At 43.6% G+C, this 19,743-nt stretch overlaps 1 protein-coding gene across 4 annotated transcripts; it reads left to right on the top strand.

Moving 5' to 3' along the window:
• Positions 1 to 194: 194 nt before the first annotated feature.
• Positions 195 to 18,967, top strand: CA6 (carbonic anhydrase 6). Of its 4 annotated transcripts, XM_071767158.1 has the most exons (11): positions 195 to 281; positions 2,647 to 2,845; positions 9,032 to 9,171; positions 11,221 to 11,403; positions 14,309 to 14,457; positions 14,859 to 14,954; positions 15,283 to 15,349; positions 15,874 to 16,031; positions 16,505 to 16,628; positions 16,992 to 17,090; positions 17,637 to 18,967. In XM_071767158.1, exons 3-11 carry the CDS (start codon positions 9,093 to 9,095, stop codon positions 18,245 to 18,247), a joined length of 1,566 nt encoding a protein of 521 aa, XP_071623259.1. In that variant the 5' UTR covers positions 195 to 281; positions 2,647 to 2,845; positions 9,032 to 9,092; the 3' UTR covers positions 18,248 to 18,967. The 4 variants fall into 4 exon arrangements, with proteins under 4 accessions (XP_071623259.1, XP_071623258.1, XP_071623261.1 ...); XM_071767157.1 differs by lacking the exon at positions 195 to 281 and having other exon boundaries at positions 1,949 to 2,845; XM_071767160.1 differs by lacking the exons at positions 195 to 281; positions 2,647 to 2,845 and having other exon boundaries at positions 2,913 to 9,171; positions 16,992 to 17,064; positions 17,596 to 18,967.
• The last annotated feature ends 776 nt before the right edge of the window (positions 18,968 to 19,743 follow it).

Raw genomic sequence — 19,743 nt, 5'->3', positions numbered from 1 at the left:
TTCCTGAACAGCTCCAGTCCCACTGTGAATGTTGAAAAAGCCATCAATTTATTCACTGATAGTTATTTAGTCTGCTGCATTGTGGTGAGGGATGAACTCCATGACAGCAAAGCCTCCCTCCCTGGTAAGTCAGATTCAGCTTTCTGTGGACTTGGCAGTAACCACGTGCCATGGTGTCTCATAAGAACATGACCGCTGACATGAGTTGTCCCCAGTCCTCCTCCTTCTATTTTCACCTGACGCTACAATGCGTGTGGGGGCCTGGCTCTGCAGTATTTCAGGTAAATAACAACAAAAATCTGAAATTCCCCAAACCTGGAGTTGGGGCCCAGGGGTATGGCAGTGCTCAGTCCATCCTGTCTGCGCCACACAATGCCATGCTGCTGCTTGCAAAATTAACTGTGTTTGTGTTTGCCCCAGAACTGCCTCACCCTTCCAGCCTATGACCCATCATTTCTTCTGGGCACATTTTTCTTTCTTTCCTGAGAACATCCCCTCAAGACAAGCTTTAAGCCTAATAAAAAAGCAAAACGGAATGCATTGAGCTGACTGACATCCCCAGGCTCACCGTGCTGACACAGTACCCCACCAGCCCCCCCTTGTGACTCATGGGCTCCTAATAAAGAGACAGTTTTTGAAGGCCGAGCTGTTTTGTCACAGACCAATGTGGTCACAACAACCCTGCATGCTGGGGTTTTTTGTGCCTTTTCTGCCTTGCTGGAAGCACAGATTTATGTGGGCTGCTCAGACATAAATCAGGTTGAAATGCTGCTGCGTTGCACACAGCTGAGATAAGAAATATTGGCCAGGAAAAACTCTTGGAATTAAACTGTCACTTTATAGGCAGGCGATTCTTTGCAGAGCCAGCCTCCCCAAAACTCCATGTATCCCTTATAGCTGTGTCCTTGGCAGTAATTCTTGAGTTGTCATGGAGGCAATGGTGTAAGAGGAGAGTATTTCCTGCAAAAACATTCTCCTGAGCAATCAGATGCTGGAAATTATAAAACTGGATTTTTGTGCTGGATAACTTCTGGATTAGAGATGCTCCACCCATTTTCGCACTTTATGGAAGTCCCTTAATTGCTATGCATGGAAAATCACTTAGAGGTGCAGAGTCTTATAATGAGCTAGAGAAGATGGAGCACAAGAAAGCCTAAGGCTGAGGGAAATTCAACCTTGTAGCAGTTGAGCAAAAGACTGAAGTATGGTAAGGTGCTCTTTGGGAACTGAAGACACATTATGAAAGATCATAATTAGCTTGGTGGCAGACAGAAGCAGAGTGTAAAGCCAACCCTCGAGACTGGGAAGCTGAGCACTGAGCCTCTTTCATCTCCACATTCCTGTTCAACCAAACCAAAGCTGTGAGAGAGGACTGAAAGACCACCTTAAACTCTCCCAGTTGTCCCTTGCCGAGGCTCTTCTTTCCTTGTGACCACAAAAACAGTACAGAGCAAAAAATTTCCTCTACTGCAGTGTGAGCAACAAGCTGTTTGCTGAGAACCTGCAGCCCCCAAATAATACAAACCAACAAACCCCCCAACCTCTGCTTGGGCAGTTCCGATCCTCAGGAGGCAGGACTCACCCATGGGTCTGGTCACAGCCACTGTGCCAGGACTCATGTCTGCTCCTCTGAATCCTGTGTCTGTGAGCCACTGGCACTGCACTGATCAGGCATCCATGAGGACAAGTCTGGCACTGTTCAGGTGTTGCTAAAGTTTTTCCTGGGTCAGCACATTTAAAATTGAACAGGACCATACATATTAAAATACAGGCCAGAGCTGATACTAACAGTGACATTGCTCAGTCAGGTAGCCTGCCTGATTTTTCTTTCTCTTTAAAGTCGAGCATTCCTAAGGCTATGAAATATCTATCTGGCATGAGTTTCTGTGGGAATCCAGGCTTGGTAGCAGTTAATCAATTTCTCAGTGCACTCTTTGAAAATACCATATTTCCTTCACAGTGTGGGAGGGGATGTATGGCTAAGGGGGTGGGCACTGGGAACAGAGAGTTGCAGGAAACATAAAGCCACTGGTAATTCAGTTTGACAGCCCACACAAGTACACTAAGACATCAGTGTAACATGCTGCTGGGGCAGATGGAGAAACACACTGACAAAGAGCCGGCTTAGAGGCATCCACCACCCAGAAATGGAGAACAATTCTTGTGATCAAAATTCCCTCCTAGTGCAAGGCCTTCTGCTTTACAGGCCATGATCTAACTATAAACATAATACATGCAAGTTTTCTGATTGCTTTAACAAGCTCATGAGCACAGAGGCTGACCAGGCCAGCCTCTTCCTTCCTTTTTTTAAGTGGTTGGGCAGGAATGTTCAGAGCTTTGCAGAGTGTGAAATCACTGATTGAAACAGCTGAGGATGCCAAGGCAAGGAGCAGAACCACCACAGATCAGGACTTGTTTGCTGGTGCACTAATGTGCTTCATAATCATTATGCAGTGCAGGATGCATTCCAGGGTGTGAGCTTTTACAACACCTTGAGAGGACTTCCTGAATCCTCAGGGATTTCTCTGTCTCCCCAGAGCCTCACCAAACACCTGAAGAACATGTGCCTGGGTCACTGTGGATGCACCACTCTGTGCTACTCTACCTGACAGTTCTGCAAGTGTCAGCCTGTTGATGTTTTCATAGGTTTCTTTTTGAAGAGCAGTCCCACAGCTGAGTGGCCTCATAAATGAAGCTTTCTGACTGCGTTTCTGCGTCACCACAGCTGAGGTGAGATCTCCAGAGGACAGCCATCAAATGCACAACTGACTCCCCTCTTGCTCAGATTCCTTCTCCTTGTTGACTCTGCAGATTGGGGTGTTTTTAAGGAACATTCATTGGAAAGGTAATGGCAGAGTTTGACTAATCCTGTTTCTGGTATCTATTAAAATGACTGAGTGACTGTTTAAGATGTTTTCTCCCAGGCATTCAAAACCTCCCCTAACTTTATGTTCTTCTCTATTGCTTTTTATGCTTTTCTGTCACGCTTTTGTCTTGCAGCTTAATTCTATGCAATCAAACACTACAGGTTTTAGGCACAGGAATAATGACATGACTTGAGATGACAGACCTGATGACTTTTTAATGCTTACAGCTTCCACTGCTTCTCTTAATTGTTGTCTTCTTCCAGAATTTCAGACATGAACTGGTTAGTGTCCTGAGAGTTATTTAAAATTCCTAAGTTCCTGCATTTAGTAGCCAGCCTGAGAGCAACTTCAGTACAATGCTTGGGTGTTGGAAGGACTTAGACTAAATTAGATCTTTCATGTCCTCATATAGAAACACAGAATTACAACACCAAAATGAAACAAGGAATTATCAGGGAGGATCTGCTGGGAGAGCAATAAGCCCTGCATGGCCACGGGGACCTCAGCCTGCTATCTCAGCTGGCACCCTGATTCTGATTTTCTCTAACTCCAGACGGCTTTAGGAAGTTTGGGATTTGACTTTTCTATGGAAAATGCTGCCCTCAGTTTTCAAGCCAGCAGAGACAGGGCAGGGAGCTTACAAACCTTGGTAATAGAATTTTATGTCTAGCAGTCTATGAAATGGGTGCTCAAAGTTTATTCAGTACTAAAGAAGGATGCTGAAGATACAGGTAACAATAGACTAAGTGCTTGTTTTTTGAGGGGTGATGCTCTCAACACAGGTTTGTGTGTAGTTATGAATAAGTAGCATGAAGCAATCATCAGCCTACATGAGTATGAGAGCTGAGTACTCATGTACTAGGCAGAATATTTTGAACATATTTTATTTTAAATGGAACATTACTACACAACAATAATGGCAACAACAAAAAAAGCAGGTAAGATGGCTGGAATGGGAAAAATATGCACTACTTTTCAGCTACTAGAAAGGCTAATATACTTATAAAACTACTCCATCAATTTTCAGGTGATGGTGGCAGGTTATTTGGATGTGAACCAAGTAACAAATCAGAGTGCTAATACCAAAGAGTGCATTTCCCAGCAGTTAATGATCTCGTATGGTGATTTAAGGTAAAACTGAAAGCTTCTAAACCACCTGGATATTTATTGCCAGGAATTGTTCATCCAAAGACCATAGCTGCTATTTCAAAACCATGACAAAGCCATTAAGTAATCCTCTTTATTGGAGCCAGTGTGCAAGTCTTGCACAGCCTCTTAGAGGGTCTTTGATCTTCCTTGCTGATCAAGTCTTTTCCCCTCACTTTAAAATATATTCTGCTATAAAGGGGAAAGCAAGCTTGGAATCAATTAGCCAGTAAGAAACTATATTTGGTATTTAAATTTTTTTTTTTTTTTTTAGAATGGAAACGTGAAAAACACAGTATGAGTAAACCATTAACAACTCATTTGTTTTCATAATGGGTGCATAATATGTAAAGCAGAAGGGTTATCAAGCAGGATTCTCTTGTCACAGAACAGGTATAGCACAGACTGTAGGATTTACATTTCCTTCATGTTGTCCTCCTGCCTTAAAAATTGACATCATTCCCATGGGAATCACTTTTATCTCCTACCCCCTCCCCTGTCTTACACAGGCAGAGTACAGTGGTGATGAGCTGCTGGGAGAGGAGGGGTTCTGGGTGCTTCTGCTCTCACTCAATATCCCTGCATAGACCTTATCTGCCGCATAAAAGCAAACATTAGGGTACAGACAGCTTGGGGAAAGCAGAGACTGGTATCTTGATCTTTGAAACTGAATGCATTTGTCCTTAATTTGGAGCTCTGAATCACACAAGTCTGCTTTTATAATCAAAAGGAAACAGGCTTGTCTACTAGAGACTTGTCTGGATTGGCCTCTAAAGTACCCATATAAGACACAGCATCTGTATCAAGGATGTTTCTCTGCACAGGTGGATGCTTAGGCATATCCCTCAGCACACAACTCAAGCATAGGCAAAGAGCTGAGCAATGCCTGAAGTGCAGCAGATGCACCAAGTGCTCTGACAAACCATTGTCAAAGGCTTTGAAGCCCACAGCCCCTCCCCATTAGGGTGGGGTTGGGAAAGCCCATCTTTTAGTCCATTTCTTTCTTTGTGGAACAGTCTGGGATGCCCTGCTCCATGGGTGAGACCATGCTCCTCTTTTCCACCAATTTGTTTTCTTGATTTTTTGTATCCTCCAATTTACTCATCACAACAGGAATCCCCATTAACTACTGGGATCTCATTTCAGTCACATCTTTGATTCTACCACTATATTCAGTCCACCACCAATCCACGTTTGTGCCCCCCTTCCCTACCTTCCACATCCATCAAAAAAAGTCCTGATACCTTCAGAAAATCACTGCAGAAGCCTTCTCTGACCAGGTCTCTGAAACAGCATCTCCTCCAAAACACCTCTGCTCCTACTGTGTCTTCTCATATAGCTTTCCCCATCCCATATTTTGAGCTCTTTTGCTCTTGGGAGTAAGAACCCAGCCCCTCCCTTAGGTGTTGCCTCTTTATCAGGTGCTGAATGATCTGTACCTTTCTGATCCCTTCAGTCTCAGGAGCTGCTCTCTGCAGTGGTGGGTGAAGGTTCTGCACCCTAGCCCCCAGGCAGGCTCTTCACCTCCCTGGGGAGCTGATTCCCACGCTTGTGGGGAGCTTGGTGAGTGGTTTCCCCTTCTCGAGTACTTCCAGGGTCAGTAATTCATGTGCCTCACTGAGCTGTGTAGGGGTTAATGAACTACTGGCTGCACAGCTCTTAGAAGATGAGAAATGCAATGGGAGGGCTCTGTTACTGTAACCATCTCTGAAGAGTTCTGTACCAAACCCAACTTTATTGTATTTGGCCACTGGATGTCACAGCTGCTCAAGGCACAATGCAGCTGAAATAAGGAAGAAGTGCTTACCCAGCAGTGGCCAGCAGCCACGTTTCCAGAGGCATTCTTTGTTCTCTGAAGAAAGTCTGTTTGCTAAGGGGCTTGGGGGCTTCTCCTGTAGTTTTGCACTCCTAATATTGATTTTTGGAGAGACTGAGCAGTAAGTGCTTCCTCTGCATCTTGTTCACTGGGGGATCAGGAGCAAAGTGAGTAGTTTTTATGGATGGAGGTGCAGATGTGTATACAATACTACTAACAATGTCTGAGAAGGCAGACGGGCATTTGCATTCAGTAATTGCATTACTGAATTAATCCTTCTCTATCCCACCACCATCCTGTCCACAGCACAGAGCCCTGCTACGAGGAAAAAAATTCCCCCAGAGCGACTCTTGCCAGCACTCCTTCAATCCTCATGCTCAGGCCATGCTCCTGTGTCCCTCACACTAAATGCAGAGGGAAGGATTAACCTCCTCCTCCCTTCACTGAAAGTGACTCCAGACTTTGAAAGAAAACAAAGTCTGCAGAGCAGACCTATCTAGACATTACAAGAATTGTAATTACATTTCCTGGAAATGAAAATGAAGAGGGATTATTTGACCATGTTCTGTTCTTTTTATAGCATCACATTGTCCTTTTTTCCACCTTGGGGAAACTGTGAGTTGAAAGGCTGCTTGTGCTTGTGGCACATTGAGGTGATAACCACCCCAGAAGTGATGTGAACATTAAAGAGATAAACGTAGTTTAAGATAATTCAGGGGCTATAGCTGTAACGAAGAGGAATTGGCTGAAACTGAGCAAAAGAAAATTTAGGTTGGCAGTGAGCTGCAGGTAGTAATGCTGAGGCCTTTTCGCCCATGAAATGGAATTGGCAGAGGAAACCTCTCTGCTTTAAACCAGGCAAAGCCTGCTTTTAGGAACACTGATGTAAGCCTCCAAAGTCTCTGACCGCCTCAAAGCCTGTTTATATCACAAAGCTTGAAGGGAATGAACAGATGTATCTGAATTTACGGCTATAGAAGGTGAAATTAGCCAACGACATCAAAATAGTGTATAAGAGGAAGGTGGCCTAAAGGGATTGTGTGAATTGGAGAATATATTCTAGCACTTTTCTGCCTTGGACTTCTGTGATCTTTGTAGGTCGTTGAAAGCCAGGGGGCAAAGGGGGGGAAAGCATAGGCAAAATTTCAAAGAAGCAAGGGCCAGTTTTAGAAGGAAGATGTAAAAACACTACAGGAATTAGTGAGTAAAAGGATGTCATGTTCCAATCCACACAGCTATCACCAGCTTTACTCATGTGCCTATCAGCACTAGCTGCTTTCTGCCTTTCTGTAAAATTCATGTAGGCTCTGAATACTTTTGTTTATCCAGCATAGCTTCGGCAGAGAAAGCTCTATTTGAAGAGGTTTTGGACTCACAAATACCTGGATAGCCTGATTAAAGGCAATCTCTCCATCTCACATCAAACAGTCTCTGTCTGGTCAAATGTTTGCTGGACTTAGGAGTGATACAGCTATTACTGCAACCCCTGATGAAATTCCTGCTGATACAGAGAGAAAGGAATTAACCCTTTCAAGTTCTGGGTCAAAGGAGCACCAAGGTATTGAGCCAGCTACTTCAATGCAATGACAAAGTTTTAATGTGACTACCAAGACTCAGAATGGATTTAAAAGTGTGACTTGAGCTGAGCTACAGGCCAGTGAGGACAGAGAGGATAGCCTGTGAAAAGCAGGATATAAAAGATGGCAAAGAGTCAGGGAAAAGTGTAGAGATAAAAGAGGAGTGTACAGAAGCCAGTGATGTGGGATTAAAGGCTTATTTCCTACTGGAGTTGGAGCAGGAGGGGGGAGGCTGAAGTCTGTGTAACTGTGTGTGAAAGTAGCCTGCCTTTGGGAAGAAATCATGCCAACAATATTAATGGCTGAGCTATAGGACATTAGATTTTTCCCAGTGCCTTAATTTTGGGTGCAGAAATTATTCCTGTTAGACCCACAATGTTCTTCACCTGTAAAACACCACTTTACTTCAAGTGCCATCCTGCTGTGGTATCTGGAGTTCTCTCGAGCGATTATATTGAGATAGCAAAGCAGATGACTAATAAGGACAAGCCTCAAGCCAGCCAGGTTTAATACCTGCATATGCACTAAAAAAAGCTGTAGCTCCAAGAACCAGTAAGTGACTGTTGACGTGTGTAATGCTTTATACAGCTTGTAATTAGAAGCTTAATAATCAAATACATTTAAAGAGTTTAATTAACACTATTGTTCTGTCATAACACCAAGACAAATTCATACTTAGTGCACTTAGTAAATCCTCTCCCCAGATTGCTGTGTCTCCCAGAGCAGCCACTGATTTGGAGGAAGCGAGCCAACAGATGTATGGAATTTGGATGTGCTGAGCATCCACAGCTCCTGATGATGTCAAGTGGAATGACACAATTTTAGCATGTTGCAAAAGCTCCATTAAAAATTAATTCACTGTCATCTCCAGTTTCCAGGCATCAGTACACTCCCAAATGGGCTTTATTTCAAACCCTTGGTGCAGACTGGGGTAGCTGATCGATAAAGCACAGGCAAGAGAAGCAGCTTGTCCCTAAATGACACCCATCTGAACACTCAACAAGCAGGGTGACAGGAGGGATGCTTTGGTGCAGAGGTGACCTCCTGTTCTTGACTCTTGTTCACACCCTCACATGATGCTGTGTGGAATTCTGGAGTGTAAACAGCTATAAACCCCACAAATTTCTCCCTCAGCTAATTTCAAAGCCTATTTACCCAACTGGATACCCAAGGATTATGAAGTGCATTGCAGGGCATGTTTGATTTGTTTAGTCTTACACAGTTCAGTGCAACTGTCAGAATAAATAACTTCTTTTAGGGAGAGAGGGGAAATGCACATTTGCTTAATCAACTCAATATTCCAGCAGTTCCCAAAGATTAAATATACAGTGCACAAAACAGCAAGCCAAGAAAGTCCTTTTAATGTTAAAAAATTCACTTGCAAAGAGCAGTTTTGAATAAAAAAATCTGCTTCTGTTCTTCAGCATAATCCAAGCCTAGAAACCTAAATTCACATGAAATTAGCTCACCTCTGATGAATTGCTGTTACTACATACATTATTGCTGAACAGAATCATTGCAAATATTATTGCAAACAGCACAGCCATTGTGAACAGAAATGCTGAGATTTCACTGATTTTTTTGCCAAATGTTTAATATTGCTGCCTGTCACCTAAAATCAACAGCTGAGTTGTACTGCATGTGGTGGAAGCCTCCTTGGTTCTGAACGGGGATCCAGCAAGAGAGATGTGGATCACAGCTGTCTCATTCCGCTTGCTCCTGGTGCATCTGAGCTGGTCTCACCTAGTGCACTGGACATACAAAGGTAATGAAAAGTAAAGCTGTTTTGGGATTTTTTCTGCTTGCTAAAGATACTTCCATCCTTTTCGTATTGCAGGAGCAACACTCAGCTTGAGCCTCTTTCCATTGACTCTTTCCGTTAGTGAAGGATCTCTGCAGAGCAGCTAATTTATACCACTTTATTGATGCATGTGTGTCTTGAAAGTGATTCTCTTCAATGTCACCCCTCTTTACTCCTTTGTGTGCCTAGCACAGGTTGTCAGAGTTGGCAGACCAATGTGGTTTAAACAATGGGGGTTAGTATTTCAATGTGTTAGAATAAAAACTGCCCTTTGGATGACCCTGGAAGGAAAAGCTTTAAATACTGTCTGCTTATTACTTCATTGTCATGTCCCTTTCAGTACAGATCACTAAGAAGTGCCTATTTATATATTTAGTGAAATTTGATCTGATTTTTGTTACAGGGTTTTTTTGCAGAGCTCATTTTAGTAAACCCTGATCTTTATATATATTGGGCTGGGAATCAAGCTGAAGCAAAGGCTACTGTTAAATAGGTGCAATATTGCAATTAGGACTCTCAGCTATCTGCAGAAGTTCTCTCTGCATTTTCTTTTAGCCAGGCTGTCTGCATTTGCTAAGCTTCTCCCCGTATTTAATCAACATCAGGAAACAAATGCCTGCAAACTGACATTGCTTAAATGAAATAAAAAGAAAAGAATTAGAAAAATCATAACAAATTATCAGGTATGGCTGTAACTATAATAATTTGAAAATTAGGAAGATGATGAAGTAACTTTGAAATATTTTCTTTTTAAAACAATCACCTCTCCTTCCAAACCATTTCTGCAGGATTTGAAGTAGAAATTCAACAATTACATTATGATTACTCCTTGGCTCTGGCGGTCTCAGACACAACTGATATTGATCAATATATTGCAGTGAAGAAAAAAAGGCTTTCTTACTGATTGTCAGTAACAGCTATGATAAAAATGGCATCAAAATTTCTACTTATCCTTAAAATCCTAAATACAGCACTGTAGAGAGGGCAAACACCTTGGAAGGGTTCATGTCTTCAAAAGTTTCAGCAGCACCCAGACCTCTAGAGGAAAGATTCAAATCAGGTCTAAGAGGCTTGGAAACCTTGGAAAAAGTAGAGCATCCAGCATGCCAGGTCTCCTACACATTTGCTTCCTCCATAGGTGACCACAGGAAATTTTTAGTATTAAAGACTTGCAGAGATGATGAGCATGGGCAGGTGAAGCTGAGGCCTTTAGTTCTGAGTCCCAGGTTTCTGTCTGAGCTAGTGACACTGAGTAGGAAAAGGTATTTTTATCAACACTTAGCATAAGCTTCCGTGGCTGTTAGGGCTGGGATCACGGTATCCTGAAACTGGGACATTCGAGACCTATATGACACCAGGTTCTGTCTCCCAAAAGCAGTGAATAATATTGCATTGCTTTATTGCGTGTAAAAAGGGGGGGACAGACAGACCAGGAAGAGGCATTGCACTGTGCTCAGGAGAGGATTGGGGTTTGTTAGCAAAAACACACCCAGAACACCAACTCCACCCCAGTTCACTCCTATCTCAGAAAACATACATAAGGTTTCACTTATTTAAACCATTTCACTCCTATTCTTCATTTGTTAGCTCTCTCCTTATTTAAAAATAGCAAATTTGCTGCCAGTTCTGATCCTAAGCAGATATTTCCCACCTCCTGCCCTAATGCCCTTCACTCAGGAGAATCTGATCCCACACCTTTGGCAGTCAAGACCCATTTAAATCCCCTTTCTATAGAACCACTGCTTCTCTTTCAGTGGAGGCTCAGTCTCCAGCAATCAGTAAGCTATTACTGCAATGCAGGTTTCTTATTTTGCAGCACAGTTGTCCTGCAGACAGAATAATGTATATTTTCACTCCAGGGAAAGCAGAGCAACCTTTTATTGCTGCAGCTCCTGGTGTTCTAACAACTAGATTGACATGCCCTGCTGGCAAATGAGGAGGCTCTTCTGACTCCTGAGCTAACAGCAGTTCTCACCAGGTCCTAACAACCTGGTTTGCTTCTCCTCCATACAGAAGGAGAGCTGGATGAAGAGCACTGGGGAGAACACTTTGCAGAATGTGCAGGCAAGCACCAATCTCCTATTGACATCCAGAGGAAAAAAGTGAGGTACAACCCCCAGCTGCTGCAGCTGGAGCTGAGTGGTTATGATGGACCTTTGCAGGGGGATTTCACCATGACCAACAATGGTCACTCTGGTAAGACTGAGGGGATCCTTCTCAATAGCTACCTAGGAAGAGGAGGTGGTAGGTAGAGAAGTCATTATTGCAAGGAGCATCCTGAAACACACATCAGGGCATAGAGTTGGGGTGGGAAATTTTTTTCTTCCTTGGCTGAGCAGCTGTCCCAGAAGGGTGTCAAACTCATGACAGTGCAGTAACAGATTATTCTTTTTTTTTTTGGAACTCACCTTACTTTGCTTTGCTATTTTCGCTTTGTTCTCCTCTCCTAGTTTTGCTGTTTTCTCCAATCACACAGGAATGCTCTCCAGAAACTCATATGTAAACCAGAGAAATAAAAGACATCTATGTTTCTGCAAAGTATTTTCTCTATTAGCCATTAAGAACAGAATAAAAGGCAGACAGAGCATTAGAGCTCAACCATTTATTTGGTGACCTACTGCAGGACTATAATAGTGAGTGGTATTTGGGGCATACTGACTCCTCTCTCCACCCAGAAAATGCATCTTTTTCCCTGTGGAATAACAAGAATTAGAAGTGACAGGAAAGGAAAACCATTGTACAGCATGTTTGCATTCGAAGTTTGTCTAGATGTAGGTCACACAAAATACAAGTCAGAGGAGAATCCCTCCCTTACAGTTAGAGAATTGGTTTTTTAGGTCTCAAGAGGGGAAGATGAAACACAGCAGAGGTTAAAAGCCTTGCCTTTGGCCACACACTCTCAGGGCATAGTTTATAATTTTGGAGGTCCTGGATTCCCCTGCTGCTGCCTGTAATTCACTGTCTAAATAATCCATCAGCTGGTACTGTTGGAATAATGCTTTGGGACTACAGATAACCAATGAAAGAATTTTCTAATAGTTGCAGTGGGAGGGGGGGGAATGAATTTATTTTGGGAAGTTGTTTAGGGCTGGTAGCTCTTTAATCCCTCAGAACAGTCATTTCTTCCTCTCTCTAATAGAGAGAGAGAAGTATGGGATGTGAGCAAGGAAATAATACGATGAGAGACATACTGCTTTCAGAGAAATACTATTGTGATTGTATTTCGGAAAATAATAAGGAAAAAGTACTTCTGTTTGTTGCCTTCACAAGCTCAGCATTCAGTTAGAGGCTCCCATTGGCTTCTACCCTGACTGCCTATGAATTAATTCCTGCAGGTTTAGCTTTCACATCTCTGATTGAACATGTATAATTTCCTATTCTTTTGTTAAGATCAAACCAATGGTTTTCTGATTCAGGGCATTTTAGTAAAGCACAAAGGCAAATGACTCTCCTTATTCACAGCTCTCCTGCAGGCAGGATGGATTTTCCTTCTGGCTTCAGTGCATTAGGACAGGGTAGCAGTATCTCAAGGAAAATATTCCACTAGAGCACATCACAAAACACACGCAAAGCACATTAGAAGGGGACAGGAAATTGATTTATCAGCGGGACACTTCTTACAGACTTTCAGGAGCTGAAGACCAAGTGTCTCACCTAAGAAATGAGCTACATTTTCTCTATATTGTCATATACTTACCAGGCTGAAGCCCACCTGATAAAGCCCATTTGCATTCGTGCAGAGTGTCTGCACAGAGAATTCCAGAATCCTCCAGTTACAGATTTGTTTTTGAACTGGGACCTCAAGTGTGACCTTCATTAACTCATCTGCTTCAGAGGCCAGAGATGGGAAACCAGGCTGGCTGCAAGGGCTATGATCTGTACAGCAGGAACTGCCAAGAGTCCAAACTGCAGAACAGAATCAGGCAGTTGCACTCAAATTCATTCTGCCTAAGCCCTGATGATTTCCCTTGGCCTGGCAAAATTGGAGCTGTGGCAGCAGGAGGGCACTTCCAGCTCAGAGCAGTCAGAGCATCCACACACCTTTTACACATGTGAAAAGTTTAAGCAGCCTGGATTGGTGCCTACCTCTGTGCTTTCAAAGTATTTGCATAACATAGCTCACAGAACACTTAAGCTTACTGTAAACTCAGAACACAATTCTCTGGCTGGGTTTTGTAGAAAGTAGAAACCATAATGAAGTACTTGAGGTAAATAACCTCAACTAGGAAGGCAGCCAGAGGGGATCTTAAGTGAACAGCAAGGCAGATGGTATTTTTCCCCCAGTCCAGACTCTTGTTTTCATCTTTTCTGTAAACAGTTTATAAAGAAAAGAAACTTCCCAGAAACCTTAACTATGACTAAAGTGCTACATTTTGCAAGGATAGTTGCTATTTTTTTATAACACGCTCTGGACCTTCATTAGGATGAGGCAGTTCTCCATTTTCACTCCTGGGTTTGGCATATTTAGGAACACAGTATATGGTTTGTGGCAGGCAGTACATTAGCAGGAAGACAAGTGTTTCATAGTCTTTTTGTGAGTACTCCTTGGCAAGGAGAAGCTGTGACTTGTCTCTACAAATCCTTCAAGCTGTGTTAATATACAGCCTTTTCAAATTTGCAGGGCTCTGGCCCAGTATGGCTGTTCCTGCAAGATGCAGAATACTGGAAAGTATGATGACAGGTTAGATGAGGCCACTTTGTTGACTTCTATCCCCCTTTTTTTTCCTTGGAAACAGAGTTGTTACCAAACCTGTGCAAAGCCCTACAGGATGTGATGTACTGTGCAAAGGATGAGCATTAAAGAATTTTTTTTTTAGTTTTATTAGTCAGGCAGAAAAAAGGTCTGCAGACACAGCTAGTTCTCTTTCTGCCAGTTGTGATCTTTGTGGTGCAGAAGCCTGAGGTGAAGAAAGATTTTAAGCACATCTATGCTTTAAGCTTCAGTGGTTTTCCTTATGTCCTGGCATTACTTCCCTAAACATGACTGTGCCAGCTTATTTCAGGGAGGGTGCTCCTGGCAAAAAGAACTAGAAATTATAAATGTAAGCACAAGAACAGACATGGCTGCACCCATTGCTGTCTCTAACCTTGTTTTTTTCAGTTCAGATTGATTTGCCACCTACCATGCACATCTCCAGAGGGCTCCCAGGACTCTACACAGCTGTACAGATGCATCTGCACTGGGGTGGCCTGGACCTGGAGACCAGTGGCTCTGAACACACCATAGATGGGATGAGATACTTTGCAGAGGTACTTGTGAAGGATGTGGGCTGGCAGGAGGGTGGGTTCCAAGTCTGGCAACTGAGGAATGGGAAGCTGCAGCCCACAAAGCCTGCAGTGCAGTGCAGAGGCAAGTGGGAAGAACAGGGTTCCTATAAGAGATTGGGGAAATTCAAGGACTGAGCCTGATGATGCTGGCACAGAAGACTAAGAAAAGCCATTGTAATAGCATTAATTGCCTTCAAAAATGGAGTTGATCCTCCATGTTCATCACAAATCTATTAAACTAAAGATCTGTTTGGTTGTGCTGTGAGGCAGAGGCAGCAGGAATGGGGATGGGAACCTTCCCTTTGGTCTGCATTGGGTCCTTTAAAGCATGGAGGAAGGCACTTAACACTTCTTGATAAATGACCCTGTCTCTCTTCTGACAGCTGCACATTGTCCATTACAACTCAGCTGACTACTCAAGCTTTGAAGAAGCCAAAGACAAACCAAATGGGTTGGCTGTGCTTGCCTTCCTGTACATGGTAGGTTTAACACACAGAACAGTCTGTAATCACTGTTTATACTGTAATTCCTGCTGTACCTGAAAGCTTTGCTCTGATTTGCAAATGGGAACATTTAGTTTTGTATTGATTTAGAAATGGTGAAAAAATTATCCTTATAGTTTACTATTCTACCTGAGATCCATGTAAGAGAACTTACCTTACATTGCCTAGGATCTCCCAGCCCATCAAGAGAGTTGAAATAGGATTTGTTCTCTTTGTCTCCCAGTTCATTAACCCCCCCAGCTGATCAGCAGTATACAACAGGCAGGTCACTAACCTTTTGTTCTGCTTCGTATGCTATGTTTAGGATGGGCACTTAGAGAATACCTACTACAGTGAATTCATCTCCAAACTGGCAAAAATCAGGTTTGCAGGTAAGACCTGGGAATACCCTTCTCCAACCTTGATATTCCCAAAGCCTGTAGGTGTGTCCTGGGGCAGAAGACAGACATTCTGCTTTGCTTACAGTTACATCCCCAAGCATCCTCACCCAGGCATAACTTCATGCAGCTTTAACATCAGCCCACACAGCAGGGTGAGGTGGAAGATGCTTAAAGCAGATAAACATACTCTTGGTAGGTCTACAAAACACACTGCAGCACCAGCAGATAACAACCTCCTATGGTCCTGCAGTCTGGATGCCCAGATAGCAGGTGCTCTGCTCACTAGCATACTCTGCTTTCTGGGAGACCTAAGGACTTCTGGCAGAGCACTGAGGTGCAGTTGCCCACCACCTCCAGGACCCCATACAAACCACACATCTACTGAAAGGACCATTCACTTCCCTCCATCTTCATCTAGTTCTGCCAAAGGTTGCCAACCCCAACTTTAACACTACTCTTACCTTTCTCTTTGGTCCCCATTAAGTGTTAATATTGCTTCTTTGCTTCCTTTTGAGGTCAATCAACAAAACTCACATCCCTGGATGTCCAAGCCATGCTGCCAGAAAACCTTTCACACTTCTACAGGTACCAGGGCTCACTAACAACCCCACCTTGCTTTGAAAGTGTGACCTGGACCATCTTTCACTCTCCAATTGTCCTCTCTCACACACAGGTAAGTGACAGCTTCTTACTAGACAGAGCAGCTTCTCTTTCCTCTACACTTTACCTTTCCATCCAAGTTACTTTTTCTGCCCTCCTTAATGAAAAAGGAGTAGAAACATTTTCTTCCAGTAAAAAAACAAGATAAAGGGGAGACTATAGTAGTGGAATATCACTGTGTGTTCTCATTTCAAAAAGAAATGCTCTTTTTTTGGCAGGAGTGCTAGTAAGCACTTGTGGGAAAGCAGAATGCTACAGAATAGCAGCACACTCTCCCTGCATAACCAGCAGGCAGGTGTTAAACATTTCCTCCAGGCAAAAAAATATCTTTATCATTAATTAGCTGATAAGAGCTCTCATATTCTGTTCCTTTCCTTTGCTCGGCAAGACCCCCAGTGAACAAACTGCTAGAGTTAATCCTGAACTGCAGAATCTGCACTGCACTTCTAGGCAAAACCGATGTTCCTGTCGCCCTCTGTAACACAGATCAGCCTCCTGGAGAGCACCTTGCTGGACTGGCAGAACAGAACGCTGCGCAACGACTACCGGCACGCCCAGCCCCTCAACCACCGGGTGGTGGAATCTTCCTTCCAAGCCAAACTCAGCCAAGGTAAAGGCAGTCAGGAGGCAGGACTCCCCTGCGAGGGACAAGAACTCTGTGTAGGAGGAGTTAAGCTGCAAATCGCTTAAGCGAGGCATGAAGGGGATCAGCTTTCCCAGGAGGAGCAGTGGCCCCGCATAGCAGGGGGAGGTGGCCCATGTGCTTCTTTGCCCCCTGCCAAAGCATCTTCTAACAGTGCAGTTGTGCTGCTGTGAGGTGCACTAGAACCGGCTCTGGCACAGCTGGTAATAGAGGTGAGATGCTATGTTTGGAAACAAAGGTTTCCCCAAATTTTTCTACAAACTAGAAAGCAGAAAATCTATCATGTGCAGGGCCTGGCCTTTTGTCAATTCATCCATCTGATTGCTCTAGAACAATGCTATTCAGAAGAATTCAACATCAGACTGGAACAAATCCAGATGCAGCTCCAAGAAATGAAGAGAGAGTTGCTGACTGGAGTGAGTCACATAGGTAAGAAACATCTGTTCTTGAGTCCAGCTTACCTTCTGAGGATGAAGAGCCCATGCCTTGCTGTCCTTGATGTCCTAAATCATTAACAGGCTTGGAAATTATATATGCAGGTAGAATTTTGTCCCATATCTAGATCTGCTGGTGGAAATTCTTCAACTAGACCATCACTAAAGCTAGCCCGATCTAGCTACTTTCACAGCAAGATCAGCTTTCTCTTGCAACATGTAAACATGTTTTTACAGAGACAGAGGGTCTGTGTAAGCTCACAGATCCCCTGGGATAAATAATCATTGTCTGTATTTTACACAAGATGAGAGAAGAGGAAGAGGGGATGGGAAAGTAATTTCCTAAACATTTGGGTGAGGAAGACAAACTTTTCATCATTTCAAGACCTTTGCTTGTTGGTATGAGACATGCCAGTAGCTGCAGCTCAAGACAGCCAAGGCTGCCACAGCTCTGCCAGTTCCTGTGGGTGTGTTCCTCAGGATTTGGGCCGACTTAAAAGCCAAGTAGGAAATGTAACAACTGGCTTTTTGGTTATTTCAGGCATTAAATCCTGCACTTTTCCAGCCTTCTACTTCCCCGTGGAAAACTTCGAGAGTTTTGTGAATGTTCATCCCCTCCATATGTCTCTCCAAGCCTTCACCTTATGTTTCTGGACAAAAGCCCAGCATGCTGGCAGTCAGACTGTGCTTTCCTACTCCACACAGGAGAGGGATAATGAGCTAGTGATGACTGTGGGCACAGCTGTAGGACTCTGGATAGGAGGCCATTTCATCAGCTTCCCCTTGTACAACATGGCACAAGATTGGCTTCATTACTGCATGGCATGGTCCTCCCAGTCTGGAATGGCAAATTTATGGCTCAATGGAGCACCTGGTAAAGCCAAGAGTATCCAGAAAGGGTATGTGAGCCAGGCTGGAGGGACACTTGTCCTTGGGAAAGACAGAGACAGTCTTCTTGGGACATTCTCCAATGGTTTTGCAGGGTGGATGACTCAGGTGAACCTGTGGAGCCAAGTTCTGAGTCCTGCAGATGTCCGAGCACTTGCACTGTGCAAGCCAGGGCAACTGAAGGGAGATATCATAGCATGGGGAGAAACCCCCATGACCCTCTTGGGAGGGGTGGTTCTGCAGTCTGACACCAGCTGTCAGTGACTCTACCTTTTTTTTCTTTTTTACTATTATTATTTTTTAAGGCAGTGGAATCCTACCTGCTTGCTGGGAAAACTGAGAAAGTCTTAAACTATTTGCTTCTTTCTTATTCTCCTTTGTTCAGGCTCACTATGCACCTTCTAGTGCTCATTTGTCCAAGCAGGCACATGGGAGCAAAGCTTCCATCAGTGGGACAGAAGCAAAGAGCTGAGTAGAACTTGGCTCAGTCCAACTCCTTGCATTGTCACATCCCTCCCAAGACTTTGCACTAGGTCCTGTGTCAAAGAGCTCTCACATCCTTCACCAAGTCTTGGTTCCCTGTGTGCATCCTTCCTCTCCACTTCCACCATCAACATACCCCTTCCCCTGCAGACACAGGACAGGACACATAAAGCCCTTCCAGCACAAAGTGTGGTCCTATGCAATCACTGTGCTTTGATCAGTGACTTTTCTGCGAATGGATGTAGAGACTGAGCATGGAAACAGCTTCTTTTTTAACATGTATACATCACAAATTTCAGGGCAGGTATAAAACTCATCTTCTGAGGTTAAAGACTATCTCCATCAACAATACAAAATCAGTCCCAGGCTGTTCAATGTTTTTCAAAGCAGTGGGCAGCAGCCCCACGTAACAATCATTGAAATTTAATATTCTCATGTTCTGTTGTGCCATTATTAACGCCTAAGCCCCTTCAGCTAATAAATACTTTAAGAAATCCTCAATTTTTATCAGTGTGCACTTTACTTTCTTATGAGAGTCTGCACTAGTCCCTCAGACTGGGATCTTTTCCAAACCATTTTAGCCATGAGGTGGAACGGTGTCCTTAGGGGACAACCAGAAGACAGCAGATGGATCAAGCTCCAAACCATTTGAAGATTCTTTGAGTCTTTTTCAATACCACGAGATGAGTTATTTCAAAAACTAAGTTTAAGCAACTCAGTGTAAGAAACTAAAGACAAATTTGGACATGTTTGGACAAACGCAGGTTCCAACTTGTAGTCCATTGCACAGGAATCAACCTGAATTTGACTCCTGTGACAAAGCGGGAAGGTTCTGAGTTCAACGAGTGATCTCCCAGCTGGTTCATGTGTACAGAATAGGGACACAGGGTTTTTTTAAAGGATTAAGAGAGGGATTCGTTGCCCTTTGGTGACTGAAGTGTAAACACTGAGGAGTGAAATGATCTAAACAGCTTAAAGATGAGAGTGACACTGGAGCAAACGAGTATAAATTGGCTGTGAATGAACATCAACCAGATGGAGGACTCCTAACCCCAAAAATGAGGCTTTGGAAGGACTCATCAGCAATGACTGGGGAGTGAGTTTGATTTGATGGAGGGAGCTGAGTGAGTGGAGTGGAGGTGAGGTGATTTCCAGTTTAGTGGTCCTCTGAAGCACACAAAGGACAAGGGCTGTCAGGAGAAGTGTAATTATCAGCTCATCTAACAAAGTACCTCAGAACAACTGACACTCTCTCCACCCCAGAGCATGGAAGACTT

The sequence above is a fragment of the Heliangelus exortis genome, chromosome 23 (genome assembly GCF_036169615.1).
Source record: "Heliangelus exortis chromosome 23, bHelExo1.hap1, whole genome shotgun sequence".
Taxonomy (NCBI): domain Eukaryota; kingdom Metazoa; phylum Chordata; class Aves; order Apodiformes; family Trochilidae; genus Heliangelus; species Heliangelus exortis.
The sequence above is the reverse complement of the archived record's forward strand: the minus strand, read 5'-3'. Positions and strand labels throughout refer to the sequence as shown.

Excerpts from the sequence above, each read along its gene's own strand:
- CA6 (XM_071767160.1), top strand. The coding sequence starts at position 9,093 with ATGTGGATCACAGCTGTCTCATTCCGCTTGCTCCTGGTGCATCTGAGC. Across the intron at positions 9,172-11,220 it reads AGTGCACTGGACATACAAAG|AAGGAGAGCTGGATGAAGAG; the intron begins GTAATGAAAAGT and ends TCCTCCATACAG. Across the intron at positions 11,404-14,308 it reads GACCAACAATGGTCACTCTG|TTCAGATTGATTTGCCACCT; the intron begins GTAAGACTGAGG and ends TGTTTTTTTCAG.